This window comes from Anolis carolinensis, chromosome 5, assembly GCF_035594765.1.
Source record: "Anolis carolinensis isolate JA03-04 chromosome 5, rAnoCar3.1.pri, whole genome shotgun sequence".
Taxonomy (NCBI): Eukaryota; Metazoa; Chordata; class Lepidosauria; order Squamata; family Dactyloidae; genus Anolis; species Anolis carolinensis.
Window position 1 is genome coordinate 102,026,284 of NC_085845.1, and position 27,393 is coordinate 102,053,676.

The 27,393-nt window shown below is 41.5% G+C and overlaps 1 protein-coding gene across 7 annotated transcripts in view; it reads left to right on the top strand.

Annotated features, from left to right (window-relative positions):
• The window catches only part of dyrk4 (dual specificity tyrosine phosphorylation regulated kinase 4), a 45,186-nt gene that overhangs the window by 9,416 nt on the left and 8,377 nt on the right, over positions 1 to 27,393 (top strand). For 4 of the 7 annotated variants that reach the window (XR_010006541.1, XM_062982003.1, XM_062982007.1 and 1 more), the window contains 9 exons: positions 3,638 to 3,799; positions 5,084 to 5,201; positions 6,446 to 6,630; positions 9,596 to 9,732; positions 11,006 to 11,146; positions 20,135 to 20,273; positions 21,580 to 21,667; positions 24,566 to 24,738; positions 26,708 to 26,768. Coding sequence is in view for 6 of the 7 variants with exons in the window: in XM_062982003.1 (XP_062838073.1) it covers positions 3,638 to 3,799; positions 5,084 to 5,201; positions 6,446 to 6,630; positions 9,596 to 9,732; positions 11,006 to 11,146; positions 20,135 to 20,273; positions 21,580 to 21,667; positions 24,566 to 24,738; positions 26,708 to 26,768 (1,204 nt within the window). In the remaining variant the exon portion in view is untranslated. The remainder of the gene's footprint in view (positions 1 to 3,637; positions 3,800 to 5,083; positions 5,202 to 6,445; positions 6,631 to 9,595; positions 9,733 to 11,005; positions 11,147 to 20,134; positions 20,274 to 21,579; positions 21,668 to 24,565; positions 24,739 to 26,707; positions 26,769 to 27,393) is intronic. The other 3 variants (XM_062982005.1, XM_062982004.1, XM_062982006.1) reach the window with 3 other exon arrangements.

Genomic DNA, 27,393 nt, shown 5'->3' on the forward strand with positions numbered 1-27,393 from the left:
GTTTGTTTACCTGTAGAAGAGAAAATTGGAAGGAGACATGACAGCTATATAAATACCGGCTGCTCTCCCTCCTGAGAACAGTCCCTTACAGTAATAGTACTGTAAAGAACCCCGGTGGTGAAGTGGGTTAAAGCACTGAGCTGCTGAACCTGCAGACCGAAAGGTCCCAGGTTCAAACCCCGGGAGCGGTGGGGTTGTTAGCTCCAGCTTCTGCCAACCTAGCAGTTCAAAAACATGCCAATGTGAGTAGATCAATAGATACCGCTCCGGTGGGAAGGTAATGGCGCTCCATGTGGTCATGCCAGTGGCCACATGACCTTGGAGGTGTCTATGGACAATGCCGGCTCTTCGGCCTAGAAATGGAGATGAGCACCAACCCCCAGAGTCAGACATGACTGGACTTAACGTCAGGGGAAACCTTTACCTTTACCTTATTTCTCTCAGGCCATGCTCTCTCTTCTGAGGGAGAAATGGGGCAAGGAAAGGGAAGGAGCGGCTGTCAACAGTTGCCAGCCACAAGCCCCGACTACCATGGCAACTTTTGAGGAAGTGGGGTTAGGATCCACCACAGGTGCAAGGTCCTCTAGGTAATGTAGTTGTTTCACTTGGGGGGGCTCTGCGCATGCATGGTAAGCAATTGGGGTTTTATTTGGTCTTTATTTTATTGTTTGGTCTTCACTTTTTCTAGGTTTTTTTGTTTGAATGACTATGTCTTTTGGGACCAAATTTGGTATGATTGGGTTCAGTGGTTTTGTTGTTTACTCCACAATAAAGCACACATTACATTTTATATATATATATATATAGATGAAAAGCATCCGAGCCTCCACCCATTCCCCAACCATTCCCCAGTTTGAGACCAATGTGAGAGCATGAGATAGTACCTCTTCACACAACCCAAAATTCAGCAGCAGCGATGGGTGTATCTCAATTCTGTCATGGAGCCCAATGGCTCCCATCACACTCCGGAAAAATACGTCCAGGGCAGCTTGGTAGCAAAACTGTCACCAAAACCCTGCCAATGCCGAAAAATTTCTGTTGACGGTTGACAGGAGGATTCCCATCTTTCAGTGGCCATCAATGGAGACAGACAGCTTCTTCACGCTTGCCCCCATGTGATGAGATAGGGGGAAGCTGGGACAGTGCAGAGTTACAGGTCCCCACACCTCCTGGGCAGGCGCCGCCAAGATTTTCGTGATCCATAGAGATCCACAGCAATTTCTGTGGTGTGTGTGACAAAGTCCTAGTGCTGTCACCATTGGGAAAATGTTTCTTTCTTCTCAGAGCCACTACTGCAGCCTTTCTACCAGAACCTTGCAACCATGCATTTAGCTCTCATCAAGCAGCATGTCTAACACATGGCTGGGCACCTAATCCTGACCTCAAACCATGTAACTTTGGACGCGAAGCTCTGTCAGGGAGCTACTTGGTTAGGTGTAGATGAGCCCTGAAATACAGACAAACTGGTATGTCTTGTGTACAACAATAAAACCATAGAATCATAGAATAGTAGAGTTGGAAGAGACCTCATGGGCCATCCAGTCCAACCACCTGCCAAGAAGCAGGAAATCACATTCAAAGCACCCCCGACAGATGGCCATCCAGCCTCTGCTTAAAAGCCTCCAAAGAAGGAGCCTCCACCACAGTCCGGGGGAGAGAGTTCCACTGCTGAACAGCCCTCACTGTGAGGAAGTTCTTCCTGATGTTCAGGTGGAATCGCCTTTCCTGTAATTTGAAGCCATTGTTCCGCCTAGTCCTAGTCTGCAGGGCAGCAGAAAACAATCTTACTTCCTCCTCCCTATGACTTCCCCTCACATAGCTATGATGTCTCCTCTCAGCCTTCTCTTCTGCAGGCTAAACATGCCTAGTTCTTTAAGCCGCTCCTCATAGGGCTTGTTCTCCAGACCCTTGATCATTTTAGTTGCCCACCTCTGGACACATTCCAGCTTGTCAATATCTCCCTTCAATTGTGGTGCCCAGAATTGGACACAGGATTCCAGGTGTGGTCTGACCAAGGCAGAATAGAGGGATAGCATGACTTCCCTGGATCTAGACACTATACTCCTATTTATGCAGGCCAAAATCCCATTGGCATTTTTAGCAGCCGCATCACATTGTTGGCTCATGTTTAACTTGTTGTCCACGGGAACTCCAAGATCTTTTTCACATGTATTGTTGTCGAGCCAGGTGTCCCCCATTCTGTATCTTTGCATTTCATTTTTTCTGCCAAAGTGAAGTATCTTGCCTTTGTCCCTGTTGAACTTCATTTTGTTAGTTTTGGCCCATCTGTCTAGTCTGTCAAGATCGTTTTGAATTCTGCTCCTGTCTTCTGGAGTGTTGTCTATCCCTCCCAGTTTGGTGTCATCTGCAAACTTGATGATCGTGCCTTCTAACCCTTCGTCTAAGTCGTTAATAAAGATGTTGAACAGAACCGGGCCCAGGACGGAGCCCTGCGGCACTCCACTCGTGACTTCTTTCCAAGATGAAGAAGATGCATTGGTGAGCACCCTTTGGGTTCGTTCGCTTAGCCAATTACAGATCCACCTAACTGTAGTTTTGTCTAGCTCACATTTTACTAGTTTGTTTGCAAGAAGGTCATGGGGGACTTTGTCGAAGGCCTTACTGAAATCCAGGTACGCTACATCCACAGCATTCCCTGTATCGACCCAACTCGTAACTATCGAAAAAAGAGATCAGATTAGTCTGGCATGACTTGTTTTTGGTGAATCCGTGTTGGCTATTAGCAATGACCGCATTTGTTTCTAAGTCTTTGCAGACCACTTTCTTAATGATCTTTTCCAGAATCTTGCCTGGTATCGACGTGAGGCTGACTAGCCGATAATTGTTTGGGTCATTCTTTTTTCCCTTCTTGAAGATAGGGACCACATTCGCCCTCCTCCAATCTGCTGGGACTTCTCCCATTCTCCAAGAACTCTCGAAGATGATTGCCAGTGGTTCCGAAATAACTTCCGCTAGTTCCTTCAATATTCCTGGATGTAGTTTATCTGGCCCTGGCGACTTGAATTCATTTAGAGCAGCCGGGTGTTTCTGGACAACCGCTGATTCTTAGTAGAAACAGCAAAGAAAATATGTTTCTTTTAAAAACCTGTTTATTGATTACAAAACAATATTTTTGCTTCGTTTCTTGGTTTTTAGGCCTATTCCTAGAGTTTTTTGGGATGTCAATTCAGAAAATTGCATCGGATAGACCACATGAGCTCTAGTTTCTTGAATCTGGTGTGTTGAATGGCTGGAAAGTTTGTAACATAAATCTGTACTTTTGGTATGAAATAAGTAAATGTTGATATAGTACACTTTTAATTTTAATGTTTTTTTCATGCTTAAAAGATATTAGTTTAAACACTACATTAAAATATTCTGTTTTTTATGAGCAAGCAGAGTGGTATATGGCATATGTTCTGTATCTCAAAAGAGCAGATAGGGGAAAACGGGTGACATTTTTTGAATCCGCAGGTCTAATATACCCAGAAACAGGTCTAACACTTGAAGCACCAAAATGTGCGTTGGCCCAATGTTATTTCATTTTTGCCTACCTTTCTTTAGAAATTCTTTTCAGTATTTGAAGTGCTTTATTAAAACCAATTTAAGCATTTGTTTTGTGTTATGCTCTCATCAGAAAGTAAATAGCGGCATTCGTGTTCTCCCTCACCTGGAGTGCCAGACTAAGGCCCGTTTGGTTTCAAGTGCTGTAAAACACCAACCACAACTCCAATCACAAGATGCTCTCTTCCCACAAATAGCCACAAAGAACTTGCAGAACATAACTTCTTTGCATCAGGTAAGATCTCTGTTTTTGCACCTCTTTTTTGTAGTTAGGAAAACTAAAATAGCTGAAGAATATTGTCTGATGCCTCACTCGATCTTCTTGTTGCCATTCCCTAGCTATTTTTGTGAACATCAATCCCTTTGGAAATAAACCCCAACCCCAAAGTTTCTGCATAAATTTAAACAATTATATACTTTTTGCACTATTATTAACTGCTTGTTACACAATTCTGAAACAATCTAAATTAGATTTCATACATGTTGTTTATGTGCAGTTTCACATTGCAAGCAAGTAATTACATGAACATATTTCATCCAGTGTATCTTTTTATTTATGTTAGAGTACACATATAAACAATAATTGCATTTGGGTTCAGTAGACAAGAAGCCACTACAGACTTGCCTGGCTGCCTAATTTATCTACTGCAATGCCATCGCTTAACTTCACTTCCTGTAGTTGCTGCTAAGAGTCAATAAATGGACACACGAATAATAACAACAACAGCAACAACAACAACAACTTGCTGTCATCAACTTTATATTCCTAAAGAAATCATGGGAAAAAGTCTTCTTGGTGAATTGATTGCTTGAAGACTGCAATCATGTACTCTTAACTGTGCCTGTCACACAATTAGATAGTCACCTTAGTGATAGACACTTTGTTATGTGATTACCTACTAGTACGGGGTTGAGTGCCAACAGGTTGTGTCAACTTACCTGAAAGAGTTATGCAGGCATGCCTCTGTTGGAGAAATACATCTCAGATTAGGCTAGTTTTGCCCTATAGTCCTCCTGTCTGCATTTTTGTTGTGCATCAGTGTTGAGTTCAAACTAATTTGAAGTTCATTGTAAGCATACTTCAATTCAAATCTTTGAACAAATATACAGAAAGAATGTATATATGTGTACATAACAAATTATTGTTGCCACTGTTGAATCTCATTCATTTAATTTTAATAAAATATTTTCTCTGTAGTATCTAGGTTTGGTATTTCCCTGAATTTCTAGCAAAAGCTGAAAGTGCACAACATTTTTAACTTGATCTGGGAAAAAACCACTTTGCCTTCTACATTCAAACATTTTACATGTAAAGAATTGATTGGATTTTCAAAGTTAATTTATATTTTTATTTGGATACTATTTTAAAATATTTTGAAATATTTTCTAAATTTAGTTTTTTTATCAGAAAAAATGTATATAAACATGATGGGCATAGAAGAAATAAACCAAGGACATGGCGTTAATGTGAATGTCGTAAAACAAGGATATATTTTTAAACAACAGCCTTGTGTTTTAGCAGGAAAGCAGATTAGGTCAGACATTTTCATCACTGCCTGAAAACAGTATAAGAACCTTGTCCAGCAAGACAGAAGGAGAAAAAGCTCATAATCTGAAGCTGCCTTTGAACCCAGCAGGTACATTACAAACATTATGTGCTAATGAATAAAATAGAAAAGAAGGATTCTGGTGAAAACACTAAGACAAAATCTTTGAGCCTTTTAAAAGGCTTTGTCTGTGCATCTTGTCAAATTTCATGAATAGCAACTCTTAGTGATCAGACTCTCTGAGAATTCTGGGAGTTGCAGTCCAATAAATCTGAAAATTTGTGCTGCAGCACAGCCGCCTACTTGATCCCCTTTTCACCCAAACACCACACAGATGAACAAGAATAGTAAGTTTATTAAGAAAGGAGTATCTAACATAAAAACAGTTTCAAAATACATCAGTGAGCTAGATTTCCAGAAGCTTAACAAAAAGCAATGACCAACTCTGAATAGGAATTCCAAAATCAATTAAGGCAAAAGCAAGAAACGAATCCAAGGGTTGTTGCACTTAAACTAGAATTATATCCCAAAGGCTTGAAACTCGAAACGAGATTTGTAATCCAAACAGAAGGCATGGAACTTAAACATGAAAACAAGATCCAGATCCAAGACCAGAACTCTTCACTCGGAGTTCCCAAGACAGGCAACTTGACACATGAAAATCCGACATTGATATCCCCACCAAACATTGACTCCCAATTCCTTAAGAATACTCCCCTTTGCCCATGACATTACCCTTTCTCACACCTGGGTTCCCTTTGTTTATCTTTCAGTCTCTGGGAACACCTGATTTGTTTCTGTTTCACACTATCCCTTTGGATCTGTAAATGCTGGGTTATCTGTAACCCTCCTGTCTCCTCCACATTCCTTTCAGAGTCAGTCCCTGGCCGATTCTCATGAGAATCTCTGCCTGTTTCCCTGACAACAAATCTATAAAACATTCCCATCATCTCGAAAAATACTTTCTCTTTCCCCCACAGAAACACCAGGCTCAACCAGAAAATCCTCATCCTCATCCTCAGAGGCTTCACAGGCCTCAACACTTTGATATAAGTTGCAAAATGGGAATGGTTCAAATATCACTGTAACTATGAATCTAGCTATTGAACTTGACCTAAACACTGTTCATTCAGTCTTCTTCCTTCTCAGCTATCCCACCCAAATTTGCAGCACGTGGATAATAGTAGTTACATTATTTATAATACAGTTTTACAATTTACAATATAATGTTATAGCCATAGTGTATTGAAGACAGAAATACTAACTTGTAAACAGTAACATTTGGAAAGGGAGGGGGAAAGAAAAACAGAGCATTCCATAATTTTTGTATTTAGTGGCTGATTTCCTCTCCCAATCAGAAGCTTTGAAATATTTCAAAACCCAGCTAACATTGTATGAACAACGAGAAATTAAGGAATTTAAGGAGTTGTGGTATCTTGGGTTGGGAGCTAAGAAGATTGAAGGATATGCGGATGGAGAGAATAATACCTTTGATGATGATCATGGCTCCTATAAAAAGGTGAGAGACTGAAATTATTTGATTTTATATTTTATTAATTATGATCATAAGAAAACATCCACTATGGGAAGATTCCGGTGCTGGTATTTTGTAGAGGTCCAAGGAAAGAAGACTTCTTTTGGACCTCATCATATGGAAGTTTTCCTCCGTTTCTACACATTTCTAAGACAGACTTCCATGGAGCTTATCAGATGATGCAGGATGGCTTCCAGTGATTGCTCATGGGACTCCATCTCTGCAGCAATGTAGAAACAGAAGGATTTCAAAGATGGGCAGAAATCAACCCCACTCCTCTCCCTGCACACAGATAGGCTTAAAAATTGGCATTTTCCTTGGGATGGGAAGTGATGGGTTTCTCTGATTTTGACATTTCAGTGTGGGTGTTCATGTGGGCATTCTGCTAATGCTCCCTCTTTTTTCCTTAGTGGTTTAAAGACAGTGTGGGCCCCATTGAAAGAAGTTTTTTTACAAAGTATGCCTGTCTCCTTTAGCATAAAGGTTTAAGGGGAATGATTCCACAGAAAGTGGAGTTTCAAAAAGGATGCCTGTTTTAAAAAGTATGCTGGTATCCTTGAAATGGTTGAACTAGAAAGGGGGGGGGAGAGATGTTCCTGTGTGATGGGGTGAATTCTCTGTCTTCTTTAAAGACATAACCCCATGAATTGCCATGCAAAGAAGATGATTCCACCCACTTCCCCCTCTCTCCTTGTGGGATGAAATCCTTATAATGGATTTCGGAAATTTAAAAGTATGTGTGTGGCTGACTCTTAATCTCAAATATTAAATATTACCACCCCAAAATTCTTCTGTCTTGAGTTTTAATCTGATCAGGATGATACGTTTTGAGTCAGATTTTAAATAAAACCAGAATCTTGAATGTCCTTCTCCCATCTGTTGCTGTCTTTAAATGCCTGCCATAGATGTGGGCGAAACGTCAGGAGAGAATACTTCTGGAACATGGCCACACAGCCCAAAAGACATACAACAACCCTGTTGCTGTCTTGTTTTCGTCTGCTCCCCTTGAAGGATATAAGTGGAAAGAAAGAAGAAAACCCCTCTTTCATTGTCCCGTATGTTCCCATATTGTGACATTACAGAGCTGCAAAAAACAATTCTCAACTTGACTATCCCTTTTGAGGTAGGGTGAGGTCTGCTGGCATTTTGTAAGGTCCCTTTGTGCATCAGCTCTGTTGCTGCAGAAATATGCTTTTTGTGAAAGGAATTCTCCAAGATACAGAGGTGCTTATGAGTATCACATATTTATGGTTCAGAATACATTAAATACACCTTAAAATACCTTAAAATACACCTATATATGGCTCAAACACAAAATGTCATAAAACACACAAATCCTCTGATGTCCATGCTTGATTTACTCTCTCCCACACACCAGAGCAATTTATCTTTATGATATCTTCCAGTTTCCTGCCCATTTGTTTCACATGAATGTAATCCGTTGATCCTCCTCCTACGCAGGGGTTGTCATAATTAAATAACATATTATGACACATATCCAGTCCATTGCAAATGCTGGTAGAATTGCCTTTAGTTGTACTGTGCTCTCATACATTTAGAGTTTACAAAGCTCTTCCTATGAAAGCTGCTATGGGTGAAAATAATAGCATATGAACTTGTCTTGGACAAATATATTTGTATTTAATGAAACTCTCAAAGAAAGCACTGGCTCTGCAATCCTCAACACAGAGTTAGCGAAGCTAACAAGGTAGAAAGAAAATAGATATGAAATAAATACAAACAAAAATTAGAGAAAATACATCATCTGATTTATTGCCACAGTGGCGCAATGGGTTTTAAACCCTTGTGCCGGCTGAACTGTTAACCTGAAGGTTGAAGGTTCGAATCCGTGGGATGGGGTGAACTCCCATCTGTCAGCCCTAGCTTCCCATGTGGGGACATGAGAGGATCTTCCCAGCAGGATGGTAACATATCCGGGCGTCCCCTAGGCAATGTCTCTGTAGACGGCCAATTCTCTCACACCAGAAGCAACTTGTCTCCATTTGCTTCTGACAGGATTAAAAAAAAATATGGAAACTAACTGCCTTATCTTACTTTCACCATTATATTGTCTTGAAGTCTTTTCATTCTAAACTTAGGCAGCAGTTCTCCATAGGACTACAGTAAAGTATCACTTATCCAACATAAACGGGCCGGCAGAATGTTGGATAAGCGAATATGTTGGATAATAAGGAGGCATTAAGGAAAAGTCTATTGAACATCAAATTAGGTTATGATTTCACAAATTAAGCACCAAAACATCATGTTATACAACAAATTTGACAGAAAAAGTAGTTCAATACGCAGTAATGCTATGTAGTAATTACTGTATTTATGAATTTAGCACCAAAATTTCACGATGTATTGAAAACATTGACTACAAAAATGCGTTGGATAATCCAGAACGTTGGATGAGCGAGTGTTGGATAAGTGAGACTCTACTGTACCTAGGAATGTTTGTATTGCGCTTTTTAAACTATGAAGTTATGGGATTGTTAGCCAGCCCACGGGAACACTCCAATACATAAACAATTGGGAAACATGTTGCACTTGTAAATAATATATTTTTGACTACTTCTACATAAAGTCAATTTATATTTCCCTCAATAAACAAATATATGCAAAAAGAAAGGGGGCAGGATTTTTAAAAATAGGGCATATTTCATTTGGCAGCCCAGATCACATAGTTGGTCACATGTTCAGTTTGGGGAGTCACAAATTGTGCAGACGTGGTATATAAAATTGGGAGGTAGATGTTTGTGCCTATTGAATTCTCAAATCCAAACAATAGATATGTGAGAAAGCAGAATAAACAAATGAAATAGGATAGCTGAGGTCCAAGACATAGAAACTAAGGCAGTGACTTCACAATGTATATTGTGCTTTGTGCAGAAATAAACTTCTGGCATGAAAGAGATAAGATGTTTCACATCACTGCCATCTTTTGTAGGTTCTAAGTGATCATATTGCATATAGATATGAAATACTCGCTATTCTTGGGAAAGGATCTTTTGGACACGTTCTGAAGTGTTTGGACCACAAGACAGGTGAAAAGGTGGCGGTGAAAGTAATAAGGAACAAAAAAAGGTATGATATGTCTAACTTTTCATGAAGCATATTGGTAAAATCAAAATCTGGAGAGAAATTTCTTTTTTACTTTTTTGTTTTGTTTGTGATCTGTTTTATCTATTTTTGAAAACAAGGGTTAGTTGGTGTTCATCCAGAAAATCACAACTTTTGTTTTACAACCCAATAAACATTCCTAAATTGCAAAATGTATTGTCATGGCCATATAACTAAGCAAGCAAACAAATGAATTCACACAGTTAGGTCTCAAATATCACTTTAAATTGTTTTCATTTCCAATTTGGTTTAATTGGGCGGGGGGCGGGGGGGCAAAGAAAAAGAAGCAGGTGACAATGACCTATTATTATTATTATTATTATATTTATTATATTTATTTGATACACAACAAGGTTAGTACACAGCAGACAAGATCACTATGCTGGCTTTTGCAATGGATCACGTGTCGGACACTTCCCACTGTCTAGGACTGTGATGTATCAGCAAATAATGTGTGCTGATCCAAGTAGGGTGGCCTTTTGCAGCTGACAGATGGTAATTTTGTCAGCGTCAATTGTTTTCAAGTACTGGCCAAGGTCTTTAGGCACTGCACCCAGTGTGCAGTCCACTGGGACCACCTGTAGACTTGTGCCAGAGTCTTTGCAGTTGGATCTTTAAATCCTTGTATCATGTAAGCTTTTCCAGTTGCTTATCTTGTCAGTTCTGCTGTAGTCTGGGATTGCAACATCGACGATCCATACTTTGTTTTTTTCCAAAATCATGAGGTCAGGAGTATTGTGCTCCAAAGCCATTATTATTATTATTATTATTATTATTATTATTATTATTATTATTATTATTATTATTTACCTTTTTCTCCCTGTGGCTCAAGGCAGGCTACAACATCATTAAAACAAGAGACCAAACGCTATTAAAAGACACACAGGATACATAGAATTAAAATACAAGTTAAAATCCACAGACAATATTTAGATTAAAATTCACAATTTATAACTGACCAATCTGTTACTGGACTACAATACTCAGATTCTCCTAGTGACATGTAATGCTTTATATGGAGTACTTTTCAAAAACCCCATAAATGTTTAAATAATACCAACCATATGGAAATAGCGTAGTCCAGTGCTTTCCTGATCCCAAATGTTGGATTGTAGCTCCCAAATCCCTGAACATTGAGCAGGTTTGTCTGAATTTGTCAGGGTACAAGAAGACTGGAAACTACTTTAGATTCTTGTATCAACTTATGTAACCTTTCTCTCCCTGTGCTTTTTTAAAGATTTCATAATCAGGCCTTAGTAGAAGTCAGCATTCTCAATGCTCTTCGGCAAAGGGATGAAGACAATACATGTAATGTTGTCCACATGAAGGAATATTTTTACTTCCGTAATCATTTCTGCATTTCCTTTGAATTATTAGGGTAAGGCAACTTTTGCTCTCCTTTTTAATTTTTTTAAATTAATTTATCAATCAAAATGTATAAGTTTACATTCTTTACTCATTTTACAATATCTTAAACATATCATATTGTATACAATCCGACAGTAAAAAAAATCAAGATCATCTTTAAGCATATTTCTTATCAGTTTTAAACTTTCCCATTACAACTTTACTACATATCTCTACTACACCCTTTTTATCTACTTATACATGTTATTATTATTATTATTATTATTATTATTATTGACACAACGACATTGTATGACACAGCAAACAAAATAGATATGCTGGATTTCGTATCACAAAATCGCAAGTCAAACACTTCCCAAGTGTCTAGGATTGTGTGATGTATTTTCGAATGATGCGCGCAGATCCCAGTAGGGTGGTCTTTTGCAATTGGCAGATCGTGATTTTGTCAATGTCTATTGTTTCCAAATGCCAACTGAGATCTTTTGGCACGGCACCCAATGTGCCAATCACCACCGGGACCACCTGTACTGGTTTCTGCCAGAGTCTTTGAAATTCAATCTTGAGGTCCTGAGTTTTTCCTGTTGTTTTTCGTCAATGCAACTGTCACGTGGGAATGGCGACATCAATGATCCAAACCTTTTTCTTTTCCACAACTGTGATGTCTGGTGTGTTGTGTTCCAGACCTTTTCCCCTTCTTCCCTTACCCTTACTTTGTGCCCCCTTCACCAGGTCTACCAACTCATACTGTTTCACAAGTCCAAAATTTCATTGCTTCTGTTGCTGGCTTATACCCCTTTCCCTCATTAAAAATATACTGTACTCAATAAATTTTCCCCATATTTTCCAAAAATCTGTTTCGATATTCCCTTTTTAATTTTAATATTGCAAGTCAGTTTATCATTAATAGCTATGTTCCAAATTTCCCTATACCATTCTTCTAATTGGATTTCTTTTTTTCTTTCCAGTTTTGTGCTATTAGCAATTTTGCTGCAGTTATCAAATTAGAAACCAGTTCTTTCTCCTCTTGTGAGAGGATATTGTCATGCATAAGTAATAATGCTAATTTAGGTGTATTTTCTATCTCTATTTTTATTATTGCTCTTATTTCTTTAAATATCATTTCCCAAAATTTTTGTATAATTTTACGTGACCACCACATATGAAGATAGGACCCTATTTCCTGACAGCCTCTCCAGCACTGATTTGTGTATTTTTTTATCAATCTGATTTAATCTAATGGGCATTAGATACCACCTCCATATCATTTTGTAATAATTTTCCTTAATTCTCATGGACATATTTTTTAATAATCTCATACTCCATATCCTTCCCCATTCTTGATTATTCATTTTCCCCCAAATCTACTTTCCATATTTCCTTGTTCCTGTTCGTCCGTTAGTAGTAGTTTATAGATATTTCTTACTGTATCTTTTAATGTTACATTCTCTTCTTTAGTCTCCCTTTGAGTGATCATCTTTTCTATTTTCATATATTCCCTACCCCCATTATGCTTTTTCCTTAAATCACTTGACCAGTTCCCCAATTGTAAATACTTGTACCACTCAAAGTCTCTTCCTCTTAATTCATCTTTTATCCATTTCATATTTATCATCTTCAGATCCCAATCTTTTACTTTCATTATACCTCTTCCATTAAATTCTGCTTCAAGTTGTTTTTTCTTCTTCCCAGTTCATCCTTTTTTTGTTTGTACCATGCTAAATCCACTACTATTCTTAATTATAATTGCTACCCTTTTCGCTTTCGAAGTACCCATAGATTTTTCATATATTATAGTCCCCTTTAATTTCAGTTTATTTAAGCCTTCTCTTGACTGATGAGTTTCTTGCAGAAAGAAAATGTCCCTTTTGGCTTTCAGAATCTCGTTGGTAATCCTCCTCCTCTTATGGCATGATCCTAGACCGCGGCAGTTCCAGAATATCATCTTAACTTGATCCAGCATCTGTTTGCATTCTTCTGTTTCTTGGTTGGGCCCTGTAAAGAAAGTCACCCCAGTATGTTATCTTCCCCCTCCCCCTTTCTCTCCCCTCCTTCCCCAAAGGCCCTCCCCCTCCTTTCTTCCCCAAGTATCCCCTCTCCCACCAAGCCCTGTGGTTTTTTGTCCAGGGCATGGCTTAATCATAGCCTTTCAGTGGGGGAGGGGCGGATCCATTTTCTTCCCAACCAGCAGCCAGATCACAACCTCCTGAGGATTCAATATTGAATTGTATTTTTCCCCTCCAATTTATTTATTTTTATCTCTAAAATATTACTTATTGTCAGGTCCCTGGCTGCTGGGCACCAATAACCTTACACAGAGGCCAGTCTCTATCTAATATCTTTATTAAAGAAATATATAAAATCAATAAAAACAAGTGAAGAATATAGTTCAGAAGCAGACCTTTCAAATGAGGTCAAATATAGTCCAAAATGTATTGTCCAATAAATGATATTAGAGTTCAAAGTTTTAATGCACTTGACCGAAACACACACTTTGCCAAGCAATAGTGTGGGGAAATAACAGAGTCTTAGAGTCCAATGAAGCTTGACAACAAGGCTGGAAATAAACTTGATTCTTGACTAGGTCCGTGACTTGAGACAAGGCAAAACATGAAGCATGAAGCAGGGTCCGTGGTAAAACCGCGAGGCAGGGCAAGGCTTGAAGCTTGATCCGGGAAGCAAGGAACTGGGGTACGAAGTCCACACACGATCTCTCTCCTGAAGGTGATCAATTGACTCCGCAAAGAATCCCTCGCGCCAAACACCTATATTGGGTCTCGTTTTCCCGCCAACAGAACTCTTTCCCTAGAGAACGAGAAGCGAAACCCAACTCTGTCCAGATGTATGACTCCTTAGAATTTCCCAAGGGAAGCAGGCCTAATCAGCTTGATGTTTGGCAGCTATGCGTAAACTCCTCCGTTGGGCATCTCTGACTCCCCTATCTCTAGAATAAGATTCCTTCCTGGGAAACGGAGGGGAGTTCTGCCCAAGGCCTGTTTGGCTGAATTCTTGAGGGCAAACATCAACATCCTGCAGGTGAAGGGACTCCGGCTCTTGCTGAACCGGCGAAAACCCCATGTTTTCCTCTTCGTCTGCCACCATAGTACTAGGAACAGGACTACAAGGCCCATGAGTCATTACACTATCCCCTCTCCCAAGGCCCCCCTCATTCAGGGCCCCTCTCCGAGAGTCGCGGGGCCGCGGCTTGGTAGGGTAGGCTTGATGGAAGCGGCGGACTAAGTCGGGGGCATGGACTGTGGAAGCGTCTTCCCAGGAGCATTCTTCGGGGCCAAAACCCACCCAGTCAATGAGATACTGAAGGCGGCGGCGATGGAAGCGAGAATCCAAAATGTCCTGAACCTCAAATTCTTCCTCTCCGTCCACTAGAACAGGGGCGGGGGGCGGCCGGCTCGCGTCGGGGTGGACACCATCCGCCGGAAGGAGTAGGGAACGGTGGAACACTGGATGAATGCACATGGAGCGCGGGAGTTGGAGTTTGAAAGTCACGGGGTTAAGTTGCGCCACCACTGGGTAGGGACCAATGAAACGGGCATCTAACTTCCGGCAGGGACGGTGGGAGGGCAAAAAACGAGTGGACAGCAGAACCCGATCTCCTACCTTGATCTCGGGGCCCGGCTGGCGATGGCTGTCAGCGTGGCGTTTGTAGTCCTCCTTGGCTTGATCCAGTTGCTGGTGCAAGAGTTCTTGCACTGCTGTGAGTTCCTGCAGCCAGTCCTCCGCTGCAGGGACTTCTGAGGTTTCAATGACAGAAGGAAAGAAACGTGGATGGAAACCGTAGTTTGCAAAGAACGGGGTTTCTTTAGTTGAAGTCTGGACACCATTGTTGTATGCAAACTCTGACAGAGCTAATAGGGAAGCCCAATTGTCCTGTTGGTAGTTTACATAACAGCGAAGGTATTGTTCCAAAGTGGCATTGGTGCGCTCAGTTTGCCCATCCGTTTGGGGATGGTGAGCTGAAGATAAACGAGAGTCTATGCCCAATAGTCTTTGTAGTGCTCTCCAGAAACGAGAGGTGAATTGAGATCCACGGTCAGTGACTAAACTCTTGGGCAATCCATGTAGTCGGAAAACATGTTGAAGGAACAAATCTGCAGTCTCTTTGGCCGTGGGGAGGCCATTGCAGGGGATGAAATGGGCCAACTTGGTAAAAAGGTCCACCACTACTAAAATCGTGGTGAATCCAAGGGAGGGTGGTAAGTCAGTGATAAAATCCGCGGAAATTATCTCCCATGGGCGAGAAGGAGTGGGAAGGGGATGCAGTAGCCCTGACGGCTTCTCCCTTCGTGTCTTGGAACGCTGACATACAGGGCAGGTATTGACGTACTTCTCCACATCCTTGCGGATCTTGGGCCACCAGAAATCTCGCAGGATCAAGTGCATGGTTTTAAATAGCCCAAAATGTCCTGCTGGCTTGCTGTCATGACACAGATGAAGTGCCTTTTCTCTGCCGGGGCCTGGAGGGATGTAAACATGATTCCTGTAGCATAGTAGTCCGTTCTTAAGTGAGAATGGAAAACCTAGTCCTTGGCGAATTTGTTCTTGAGCCCAGGCATCTGCCTGTTGACTGGCTCTAATTTCTTGAGTGAAAAGGGATTCTGAGTTAGAGGGAGTTGGTTCAATTGGAGTGGATTTGGTGTTTCCCACTGTGAGCGTGGCAAAGTTTTCAGGTTGCAGCAATCGAGATTCTGAGGTCTCTCTGCGTCCTGCAGCATACTCTGGTTTCCGTGATAGAGCATCTGCTTGCTTGGTCTGAGCCGGGGTCACATAATGGATCCGGAAGTCAAAACGTTCAAAGAACAGAGCCCAGCGCTGCTGCCTTTGATTTAACTTTCGTGCGGACCTTAGATGCTCTAAATTTCGATGATCAGTATGAACTTCAATGGGAAATTTGGCCCCTTCTAACCAATGTCTCCAATTTTCAAAAGCTGCCTTTATGGCCAACAGTTCTTTCTCCCAAATAGTGTAATTTCTCTCTGGAGCCGTTAGTTGTCGTGAGTAATAGGCACAAGGATGGAGATGTTCTCCCACTGGTTGCATCAGTACAGCCCCTATTGCCACATCAGAGGCATCAGCCTGCACAACAAAAGGGGTTTTAGGATCAGGGTGCTGTAGAATTGGCTGGGTCGTGAATAATTGCTTTAGCTGGTGGAATCCCCTTTCAGCTTGTTTTGTCCAACGGAAAGGTTGTTTCCCTCGGATGCAGCTGGTGATTGGGTCAGACCAGCGAGCGAAGTCTGGGATGAACTTGCGGTAGTAGTTTGCAAACCCCAAGTAGCGCTGCACTTCCTTTTTGTTAGTAGGCGCCCGCCATTCCAATACGGCCGAAACCTTTGCCGGGTCCATGGATAGTCCTAGTGGCGAGATGCGGTATCCCAGGAAGTCTACCTCTTGCAAATCAAAGGCGCATTTTTCTAACTTGGCATATAGTCCATGATCCCGCAATCGTTGTAGCACCATTCTGACGTGCTGGTCGTGTTCCGTCTGTGATCTAGAATACACCAAAAAATCGTCCAAATATATGATCAAGAACCGATCTAGATAGTCTTGAAAGATATCGTTGACAAAATGTTGAAATGTTGCGGGGGCTCCAGATAATCCGTAATTCATGACTAGGGAGTCGAATAATCTGAATTTGGTCTGGAAGGCGGTTTTCCATTCGTCCCCTTCTCTTATGCGAACTAGATTGTAAGCCCCGCGAAGATCCAATTTGGTGTAAACCTTGGCCCCTCGGAGTCGGTCCAATAGGTCTGAGATCAATGGCAATGGGTAGCGGTTCCGCTTCGTGATGTTGTTCAGTGCCCGATAGTCCACAACCAAACGTAGGTCCCCTGACTTCTTTTTCACAAACATCACTGGAGAAGCGGCTGGGGATTGAGAGGGTCTGATGAACCCCTTGCGAAGGTTTGACTCTATAAACTCCCTGAGAGCTTCTTGCTCTGGTTCAGTCAGGGAGTAGAGATGTCCTCGCGGAATTGGGGCCCCCTCCACCAGGTCAATGGCACAGTCATAGGGTCTATGTGGGGGTAGTTTCTCGGCTTCCTTTTCATTGAAAACATCCCAAAAGTCCGAGTATTTCTTGGGCAAGGTGATGATGGGCTCTGCGTCCGAGGCATGGCAAACCTTGGCTACTAGACAATGATTTTGGCAATACCTTGAGGCGAACTGCAGTTCTCTGTTAGTCCAGGAGATGTTTGGGTCATGGAGTGTCAGCCATGGGATACCCAAAATCACAGGGAAGTGGGGAACCTCGGTAACGAAAAAGGAGATTTCCTCCATGTGTTCTCTTATCCACATTCTGGTGGGCTCGGTCCATTGGCTTACTGGACCTGTCTTCAGGGGTCGGCCGTCTATGGCTTGCACCACCCGGGCGTTCTTGAAATCATGGTATTGTAGTCCTAGAGAGTCAGCATAGTCCTTATCGATGAAGTTGTTTGTTGCCCCTGAGTCTATCATGGCATGGATCATGACGGGTCCTTTTTTCACTGACCACAGTGTGACCACTAGGAGAAATAGGACCCCCGTTTGCGGCTCTTGAGTGGAGTTTTTGACCGGGTTGGCGAGCCCTCCTACGCCCGGTCGCTGGCTTCTCCCGCCGGTTTGGTTCCAGCCGCCTCGACCGCCTCCGCCTCCGCAGAGGACGCCGCCGCCAGACGAGCGGCGGGCTTCTTCTTTGCTGGACACTCCCTGGCGAAGTGGCCCCCATTACCACAGTACCAACACAGATTCAAGCATTGGCGACGAGCCTTTTCCGCTACGTCCAGCTTGGGGCGCACATTGCCCAACTGCATCGGTTCCTCCTCGCTTCCCATGGGGCTAGGGGCTGGCAGTGGGGATCTCCATACTGGACGTAGCTGGACACTGGCAGAAGCGGGGGGTTTCACTCCGGCTCTTCCACTCTGGCCTTGGAGCCACTGTTTTTTGTTGGCAAGCAGAACTTCAGCCCGTAAACACTGGTTGATGAGTCTTTCCAGAGTCCCTGGGGGGCCCACCTTAGAGATTTCTTCCTGCATCTCGATGTTGAGGCCCTCGCGAAACTGTCCTCTGAGGGCTATGTCGTTCCAGCCGGTGTTCTGAGCCAGCACCCGGAACTCGGCTATATACCGGGACAACGGTCTGTCCCCTTGGAAGAGGCGTCGGAGTTTATGGCCGGCCGCCTCCTCGTCGTCCTCGATCCCCCAGGTTTTTCTAAGGTGGTTCAAGAATTGTTGCGCGGTGTTTAGATGCGTGGAACCCGCATTGTATAGTGCCGTCGCCCAAGTGGCCGCAGGCCCATCTAGGAGACTGAAGATCCACGCCACTTTGACATCTTCTTGGGGAAACTCGGCTTGGCGGGCTTCTAAGTACGCCTGGCACTGGCAACGGAAAAAATGAACCTTGGAGGCTTCTCCAGAAAACTTGGTTGGTAGCGCTAGGGCAGGGAGACGGGCTCCGCGTTCCTTCAGGCCCCGTATTTCTCCCTCCTGCGTTCGGAGTGTGTCCCGGATCGGATTGAATTCATCTTGGGAAATGGTGTAACTGGGTGGTTGAGCTGGGACGTCCGCTCCGGTTCCTGTAGACATTCTGGCCTTAGGTTGTTTGGTGCTGTGGGTGGCGGAGTCAAACTGTCAGGTCCCTGGCTGCTGGGCACCAATAATCTTACACAGAGGCCAGTCTCTATCTAATATCTTTATTAAAGAAATATATAAAATCAATAAAAACAAGTGAAGAATATAGTTCAGAAGCAGACCTTTCAAATGAGGTCAAATATAGTCCAAAAATGTATTGTCCAATAAATGATATTAGAGTTCAAAGTTTTAATCCACTTGACCGAAACACACACTTTGCCAAGCAATAGTGTGGGGAAATAACAGAGTCTTAGAGTCCAATGAAGCTTGACAACAAGGCTGGAAATAAACTTGATTCTTGACTAGGTCCGTGGCTTGAGACAAGGCAAAACATGAAGCATGAAGCAGGGTCCGTGGTAAAACCGCGAGGCAGGGCAAGGCTTGAAGCTTGATCCGGGAAGCAAGGAACTGGGGTACGAAGTCCACACACGATCTCTCTCCTGAAGGTGATCAATTGACTCCGCAAAGAATCCCTCGCGCCAAACACCTATATTGGGTCTCGTTTTCCCGCCAACAGAACTCTTTCCCTAGAGAACGAGAAGCGAAACCCAACTCTGTCCAGATGTATGACTCCTTAGAATTTCCCAAGGGAAGCAGGCCTAATCAGCTTGATGTTTGGCAGCTATGCGTAAACTCCTCCGTTGGGCTTCTCTGACTCCCCTTTCTCTAGAATAAGATTCCTTCCTGGGAAATGGAGGGGAGTTCTGCCCAAGGCCTGTTTGGCTGAATTCTTGAGGGCAAACATCAACATCCTGCAGGTGAAGGGACTCCGGCTCTTGCTGAACCGGCGAAAACCCCATGTTTTCCTCTTCGTCTGCCACAATAGTACTAGGAACAGGACTACAAGGCCCATGAGTCATCACACTTATTCAATATAAGGGGTGAAAAATCTATTCATATAGGGACTATGTTGGACGGTAGTTTTGTGTAGAGGATAGTTCAGGCTATGATCTGTGGCAACTTCTGCTATTATATGTTCTTTCATAACCTTTTTATGATACAGGAGGCAAAACGTTTTGACCCACCCTCGTAGTAAAGTGGGGCAAGGAGTTGTGTCATTTTAATCACTTGGAGAAAAAAAAATGCCCTGATGTTCTGCATACAAATAACCCAGCCCTGCTGGATTTTCTCCACATGATGGAGATCGTTGCCACTGTCTTTTGATCCGGGCAGCAAAATGCCATCAGGCAGGCACCACCATTGGTTGAAACACCACTCCTTGTTGCAATGTTGTTGTCTTCTTCTGGTTGCAATGTTTCATAACTTCAGACACTTTGCAAGTCAAGTGCTTTTGAACAGGTGTTATGTGCTCAGTTATCATAAAATAAATAAATAATTCACAATCTAAAACTGAAATAGTCTTTCTCATCCTACAGTATAAATTTGTATGAATTAATCAAGAAAAATAATTTCCAAGGTTTTACCTTGGGTTTAATTCGTCGATTCACTCAGTGTGTCTTAAGATGTCTACAGCTGTTGTATACAGAGAAGATAATCCACTGTGATCTAAAACCTGTAAGTACAGCATTTGTTCCTGGTGACATTTCAACTGTTTATGCTGTTCTAAGAATTATAAATATGGAAGTGGAAGAAAAAACTTTTCTAAACTGCTAAAATGTTGACTTTGTAGAAGATAGTAATCAAAATAAGACTGTAAAATGATGTCTTTCAAAACATGAATTCATGAACATGAGCACAAGACTTTCCCAAAGATCTTAGTCATAGACTAAAGTGGAACAAGAACAAGACCCAAGGTGTACATGGTAACATAGTGTTGCCTGCTCTAACCCTTTCAGTAAACAACACAGTAATTTAAAGTCCACAAACCATTAAGTCATGCCTTTGACATCTGCTCTGTTTCAAGGATTTCTCACTGGTCTGTTTCATGGATTTCTCACAAAACCTCTGTGACCTCCATAATCTGATTTCCTCTCCCCGTAGATTGAGTCTCATAGTCTTACTGACCACAGGTGTTTTCCCAGTGGAAAGATCTTTCCCTTCCAGCTCCTTATCATCTTTTGCCAAGGAACAATCAGGGAAAAGGTCCTCCTTATCTTCCAATGCCAAAGCATCTCCATCTCCTCCCTGCTCTGAAACCATTTTTATCTGACCAGACACAGAGTCATTCTCCCATACAGAATCATGATCCAAAATCCCCTTATTTCCCACACTGGAAAGCCCATCATCCCTCACAACCTCTGACTGAGCCATCCCTTCGTCTTCAGCGTCTGGCTGAACTACAAATGGCAGCTTTCAGGCATACTTGCTAACATCTCACATCTAATATTTATTTGGAGAAAAAATTGTGATTTGGTGTAGAGAGGGCCATGGTCTTTTGCTGAAATAACAAGTGATCAATCACATCATACAGAGATAAAGAAAACATTCCACAGGGTAAGTCAGACAAAAACATGAAAATATATCAAAGTACTTGGAATGTTAATTCTCTGGAAAAAAAAATTATGTCCCCTTTGTCTACTTTTCACTCCCACCTGTAAAATCCACCATTAGTTTGCAAAGTTGCAAGAACAACTATGAAAAAAATTCTCTAAATAATGATAATAATAATAATAATAATAATAATAATAATAATAATAAACTTTATTTGTATTCAGCTATCTATCCCGTGGGAAATTCAACTATCTTCCCGTGGGAAATTCAGGGTGGTTTCCAACAAAACAGGCAAACATTCAATGTCTATAAAACAGAAACCTGAGAAATAATTTAAACATACAGCAACACTAAACATTATACAACAAATTAAAATACGCAATTTACATCCAATAAAAACAATTACATCTCTTTCTTTTTCCTATTGTAGGAGAACATATTAATAAGCCAGCCTCAACTTGGGCAAGTTTCATTTAAAGTTATTGACTTTGGATCAAGCTGCTATGAACATCAGAGAGGTTTGCAGAACAGTCAAATACATTATTTACTTTATTAATTTTAACTTTTCATTGTTTTTCTTACCTAAGAGGAGTACATCCTTCTCTTAAATGATGTAACTCTCTTAAGTAATGACCATGTTTGTGAAACTTAATAAAGTATACTTAATGACTTATTTTATTGCTACCCTATTATTGTTTTGACTGTATTGCAGTGGGTATGGCATAATTCTCTCTTTCAAAAAAAAAAAAAGAGAGAGACTGGCTGCTGGAGATGTACCAGCTCATAATCTTTCAAAACATAGGGGATTAGGTTTGATGGCCCTGCACCCCTGACAGGGGTATGATTTAAAGCTCAGTATCAGTTATCATGTATAAGAGCATGACATGCAATAGTGCTAGTCCTCAAGGGACATAATCTTTAGGAGATCACATTGCATGGCGAGACTATGGGTAGGAAGCTGAAGGGACTTGATGCACAGGACATCATTTTGTCTCTCCTCCCAGTTCAGAAACATTGCCAAGAAAGGGAGAAAAGGATAATAGAAGTGAATAGCTGGTTTTGCATGTGGTGCTGTTGGGAATGATTTGGCTTTCTGGGCCTATGGTCTTGGCTTTAATGAGTTGGGCTTCTGGCAATGTCTCCACAGTTTTTTTTGCTAAGAGTTTCACATAACTAAACTAGCAGAAGTAATTTCAAAACTACTGGCAATAATCTTTGAGAATTCTTGGAGAAAAGAAGTCCCAGTAGACTGGAGGAGGGCAAATGTTGTCTTTATCTTCAAGAAGGGAAAAAAGGAGGACCCAAATCATTATTGTTCAGTCAACCTGGCATCAATACCAGGAAAGATTCTGGAGCAGATAATTAAGAAAGCAGTCTGTAATCACTTAGAAAAGAATGCTGTGATCACTAAAAGTCAACATGGGTTTCTTTAAAACAAGTCATGTCAGACTAATCTTATCTCTTTTTTATATAGTTACGAGCTTGATAGATGCAGGGAATGCTGTGGATATAGTATATCTTGATTTCAGAAAAGTCCTCATTGATTTTCTTGCAAACAAACTAATAAAATCTGGGCTGGATAATACTACTGCTAGGTGGATTTGTAACTGATTGAGTGGCCAAATGCAAGGTTTGCTCACCAATGGCTCCTCTTCATCTGACAAGAAGTGACTAGTGGAGTGCCACAGGGTTCTGTCCTGGCCCAGTGCTGTTCAACATCTTTATTAATGACTTGGATGAAGGTTTAGATGACATGCTGACCAAGTTTGCAAATGACACCAAACTGGAAGGAGAAGTTCAAAACGACCTTAACAGATTATAGAACTGAGCTAAAACTAACAAAGTGAATGTCAACAAGAAGAAATGTGTGATTCTACATTTAGGCAGAAAAAAATGAAATGATCAGGTACAGGATGGGTGATACCCAGTTCCACAACAGAGTTACATGTAAAAGAGATGTTGGAGTCTTAGTAGACTACAAGTTGAACATGAGCCAACAATGTGATGCAACAGCTAAAAAAGCAAATGGAAATTCGGGCTGGATCAAAGAAGTATAGCGCCTAGATCAAGGGAAGTAATGGTGCCTTTGTATTCTGCTTTGGTTAGATCTCATATGGAATACTGTGTCCAATTCTGGGCACCACAATTTAAAAGAAATATTGACAAGTGTCCAGAGGAGGGCAACTAATAGGATCAAAGGTCTGGAAACCATGCCCTATGAGGAGGAGTCTAAAGAGCTGAGTATATTTAGCCTGCAGAAGTGAAGCTTGAGAGAAACTATGATAGCTATGTATAATTATTTGAAAGGATGTCATAAGGAAGGGGGAGCAGGTTTATTTTCCCCTGCCATGGAGATGAGGACTCAGAGGAGTGGGTTCAGATTATAGGAAAGGAGATTCCACCTTTCCTGATAGAGTGCTCAGAAAGAAGATAAATATATGCCTCCCCCAGAAAGTAAGTGGCTGTATGGAGAGCCACCCAATCTACTCACTAAAGGTTAACAGTGACCAATTTAGAAATAACAGATGGTGCAGTAGGGGAATTGCAGCACAGAATACATAAAGAGGTGCCTCTAAATGAACTCAAGTCATAATAAAATGAACTGGCTGAAATAATATCAAAACACTAGCAATTGTTGTTTAGAATTCCTGGAGAACAGAAGTTCCCGAAGACTAGAGGAGGGCAAATCTTTAAAAAGCAGAAAAAAGAGGACCCAGATTGTTAGTGCCCAGCCAGTCTGACATCAATGCCTGGAGAGATTTTAGAGGAGATTATAAAACAGTCAATCAGTAAGCACTTAGAAAGGAATTCCATGCTCACTAATAGTCAATATGTAGTTATCAAAAACAAGTCATGCTAGATGAGCTTTATCTCATCTTTTGATAGAGTACAAACTTGGTAGATGCAGGGAATGCTGGAAATATAGTTTATCTTGATTTCAGTAAGGGTTTTGACAAGATCCGCCATGATATTTTCACCAAAAAGCTAGTAAAATGTGGGCTAGACAACTGTTAGGTAGATTAGGAATTGGTTGACTATCTAAACCCAAAGGTTGATTCCCAATGATGATTCTTTGTCATGGAGGGAAGTAATGAGTGGGGTGCCAAAGGCTTCTGTCCCAGATCCAGTGCTGTTCAACATCTTTTTCAATGACTTGGAAAATTGACTGGAAAGCATGTTTATCAAATTTAAATTTGACACCAAATGGAGCTGAAAACACCTCACAGATGTGTTTTGATTATGTGTTCCTGCATGGCAGTGGATTGGACTGAATGGCCTTTGTGGTCTCATACAAATGTATGAGTCTATGAAAAGCAGTGTCTTTGTTAGAGCCTTCATTAACTAAAGTGTGCATATTCTGTCTTGATTTCTGATGCCCTTTTCTGTTTTTTGTTTTGTTTGCCTGTTTATTCTAGTGTATACCTATGTTCAAAGTCGGTTTTATCGTTCTCCAGAAGTTATTCTTGGTCATCCCTATGCAACTCCTATTGACATGTGGAGTTTAGGATGTATCATGGCTGAGCTGTTCACCGGATACCCTCTTTTCCCTGGAGAAAATGAAGTAGAACAGCTTGCATGCATTATGGAGGTAACTTTGCTTAAAATTCACTTATTCAAAACTACTTGTAGGAGAAGAAGTATATTTTCTTATTAAATGTCAACCTACACCTGCGTGTTTCTTATACTGTACTAGCTTGGGGACCGGGTCATTTGAGAATGGTATTATTTGTCTTTTAATGTTATGTATTCTGTTTGGAGTGGGTGAACAACAATTCCCAGAATCGTGGCTGAATCCTCCCCAAACCCTGCCACTATTATAAGTTGGCCATTTTGGGCGTGTGTACCAGGTGTGGTGCAGTACTCTGGATGGGGATGAACTACTGCAACTTCCAGATTCCTGGGGCAATTGCCCCGAAATATCTATCAGTATCCACAGCAGGCAATATTCAGTCTGTGTGCCAAGTTTGGTCTAGATTCGTCATTGGCTGGGTTCAGTGGTCTTTGGATGGAGGTGAACTACAACTCCCAAAATCAAGGCCCCTTCCCACAAATTCCTGCAGTATGTTCAGTAGGTCATGAGGCTTCTCTGTGTGAAGTGTGGTCCTAGTGCATTGTCGGTGGGGGTCAGTGTTTATCTGGCTGCAGGTGAACTATAACTCCCTTTTCCCCAAACTTGTGTAATATATTGTATTGGTTATGGGGGCTCTGTGTGCCAAGTGTGATGCTCATTCATTACAGGTGAACTATAAATCCCAGTACCTACTACTCCTCAACTTCCAGTCCAGTTCAACTCCAAACTCACCAATAGTCAAATCTGGGCATATCGGGTCTGCATGGCAAGTTTGGCCGAGAGCCATCGTTTTTTGAGTTCATTGCGTTCTGGGTGTAGGTGAACTACAACTCCTCTATATTCCCCAGTAGGAGTGACAGTGCTCTGACTTGATGCAGAGTGAACTACAACTTCCATCATGTGGAGTCAATCCCTAAACTCCTCCAGTAAGTTTAGTTGCAGCTCAGTTCTGCTCTGTTATGCAGAGACATTGCAAAGGAAAGGGCAGTGGGCGAGGCCATCAAATTCCACAGCAATGGAGAACCCTGGAATGCCTGTCTGTGGTGGAAGAAAAAGCAAAATCTAGGCTGAAGTGGTCCCCACACAAAAGCATTCTTTGGGTGGTGGGCTGTAGTGTTTGGGAAGGACATTGGCAGGGGCTGGGCTGCATGTTCATGGAGCTCGCTGTAACCACAATGTCAGTGCAAAGGGGTGACTTGCTGGATTCTTAACCCTGGGAACTATAGCCTGTTTGTGGAGGCCGGAGGCTGTCTGTGTGAGCAGACATCCATGCCACATACACACATATGGGTTTTCGCTTTTATTATGGATTTAGATTTAGATTTAGATTAGATTAGATTAGATTAGATTAGATTAGATTTAGATTTAGATTTAGATTAGATTAGATTAAATAGATTAGATTAGATTAGATTAGATTAGTAACTTGCACAATGGGTGAAAAAGTGGAGCACAGTTGTCTCCTCTGCAGCATGGAACTGGGAGTAGCACTGTTGCCATTTAGCTCTCTGGTGCCAGCTACGACTTTGGGGTGTTTTTGGTAGCCTTGCCACCTAATTCTGAACTTTACAAAGTGCACCAGCATGGGCAGATATCTATAAAACACTTCATATTATGTGGAGCCAATTTTGCCATGCAATATGGTTTAGTATAGAGCTCATTCACACATTAAAAGCTTTAACTCAAGACTTCCTCTGACATGGCTTGATGTGCCTTAAACCCCGCAGCATGAGTTTTGTAGCCACCACAGTTTGAAGTCGGTTTCAAGCAGCATTAAATGGTCAGTGTAAATGTGCCCTTAGTCTTCTCATTATACTTACTCACTGTTAAGTATATTAAGTAACTAATGAATGGCCCTTGTTGACACTGCAGTTCATTCAGCTGTAATATCAATAAGGGCCTTTCATTCGTTACTTAATATACTTGCAGTGAGTTACATTTTTACATGTCTTATGTATTTGAGTTGCATGTTTGTGTTTTTTCTTCATAGATATTAGGCCTTCCACCAGGCGATTTTATTCAGACAGCATCCCGAAGGCGAACGTTCTTTGGTAAGCTTTTGTCATTATTAATTGGCTTAGACAATTCATAATTATAACAGGCAAAATATTTTGTATGTTGTAGAAATCCCTGGTTATATCCGACATTTAAACTCTTTCCCTGAAAACATCAGAGGTCATATTTTTCACCTCCTTTCATTGTACTTTATTTTTAAGAACTCCGTATACTCCTTTATTTTCTGCATGTCCTTTAACTATATAATCATGTCCTGGATTTTATATCCTAGCATTAAGCAGTCTGATGTGTGCTGATTCATAGCTCATACATACAATGATTGAAACATTGATGTTACAAATGATTTATTATAAATAGTATTGTTCTACCATCCTTGTTTTCTAAAAAGCTACCAGTGTGGGCACACAATAAACATAAAATAAACTAGTAAAACCATAAAATCCCAAAACAATAAATTTTATGAAGGTTATATAACAAAATGCCAGCATTCCAGCAGATAGATTCAGACTCTCATTCAATTTAAGGGGTTAGTTCCAACCTGACTTTTTCATTTCTTCAGTGCCATCTAGTCTGCTGGACATTGCTAATGTGCACAATCCATTGTCAGCTAGTAAATCAAAAGTTTTTCAGGTGGTTTCAGACCTTCTCACCTTTGCACAT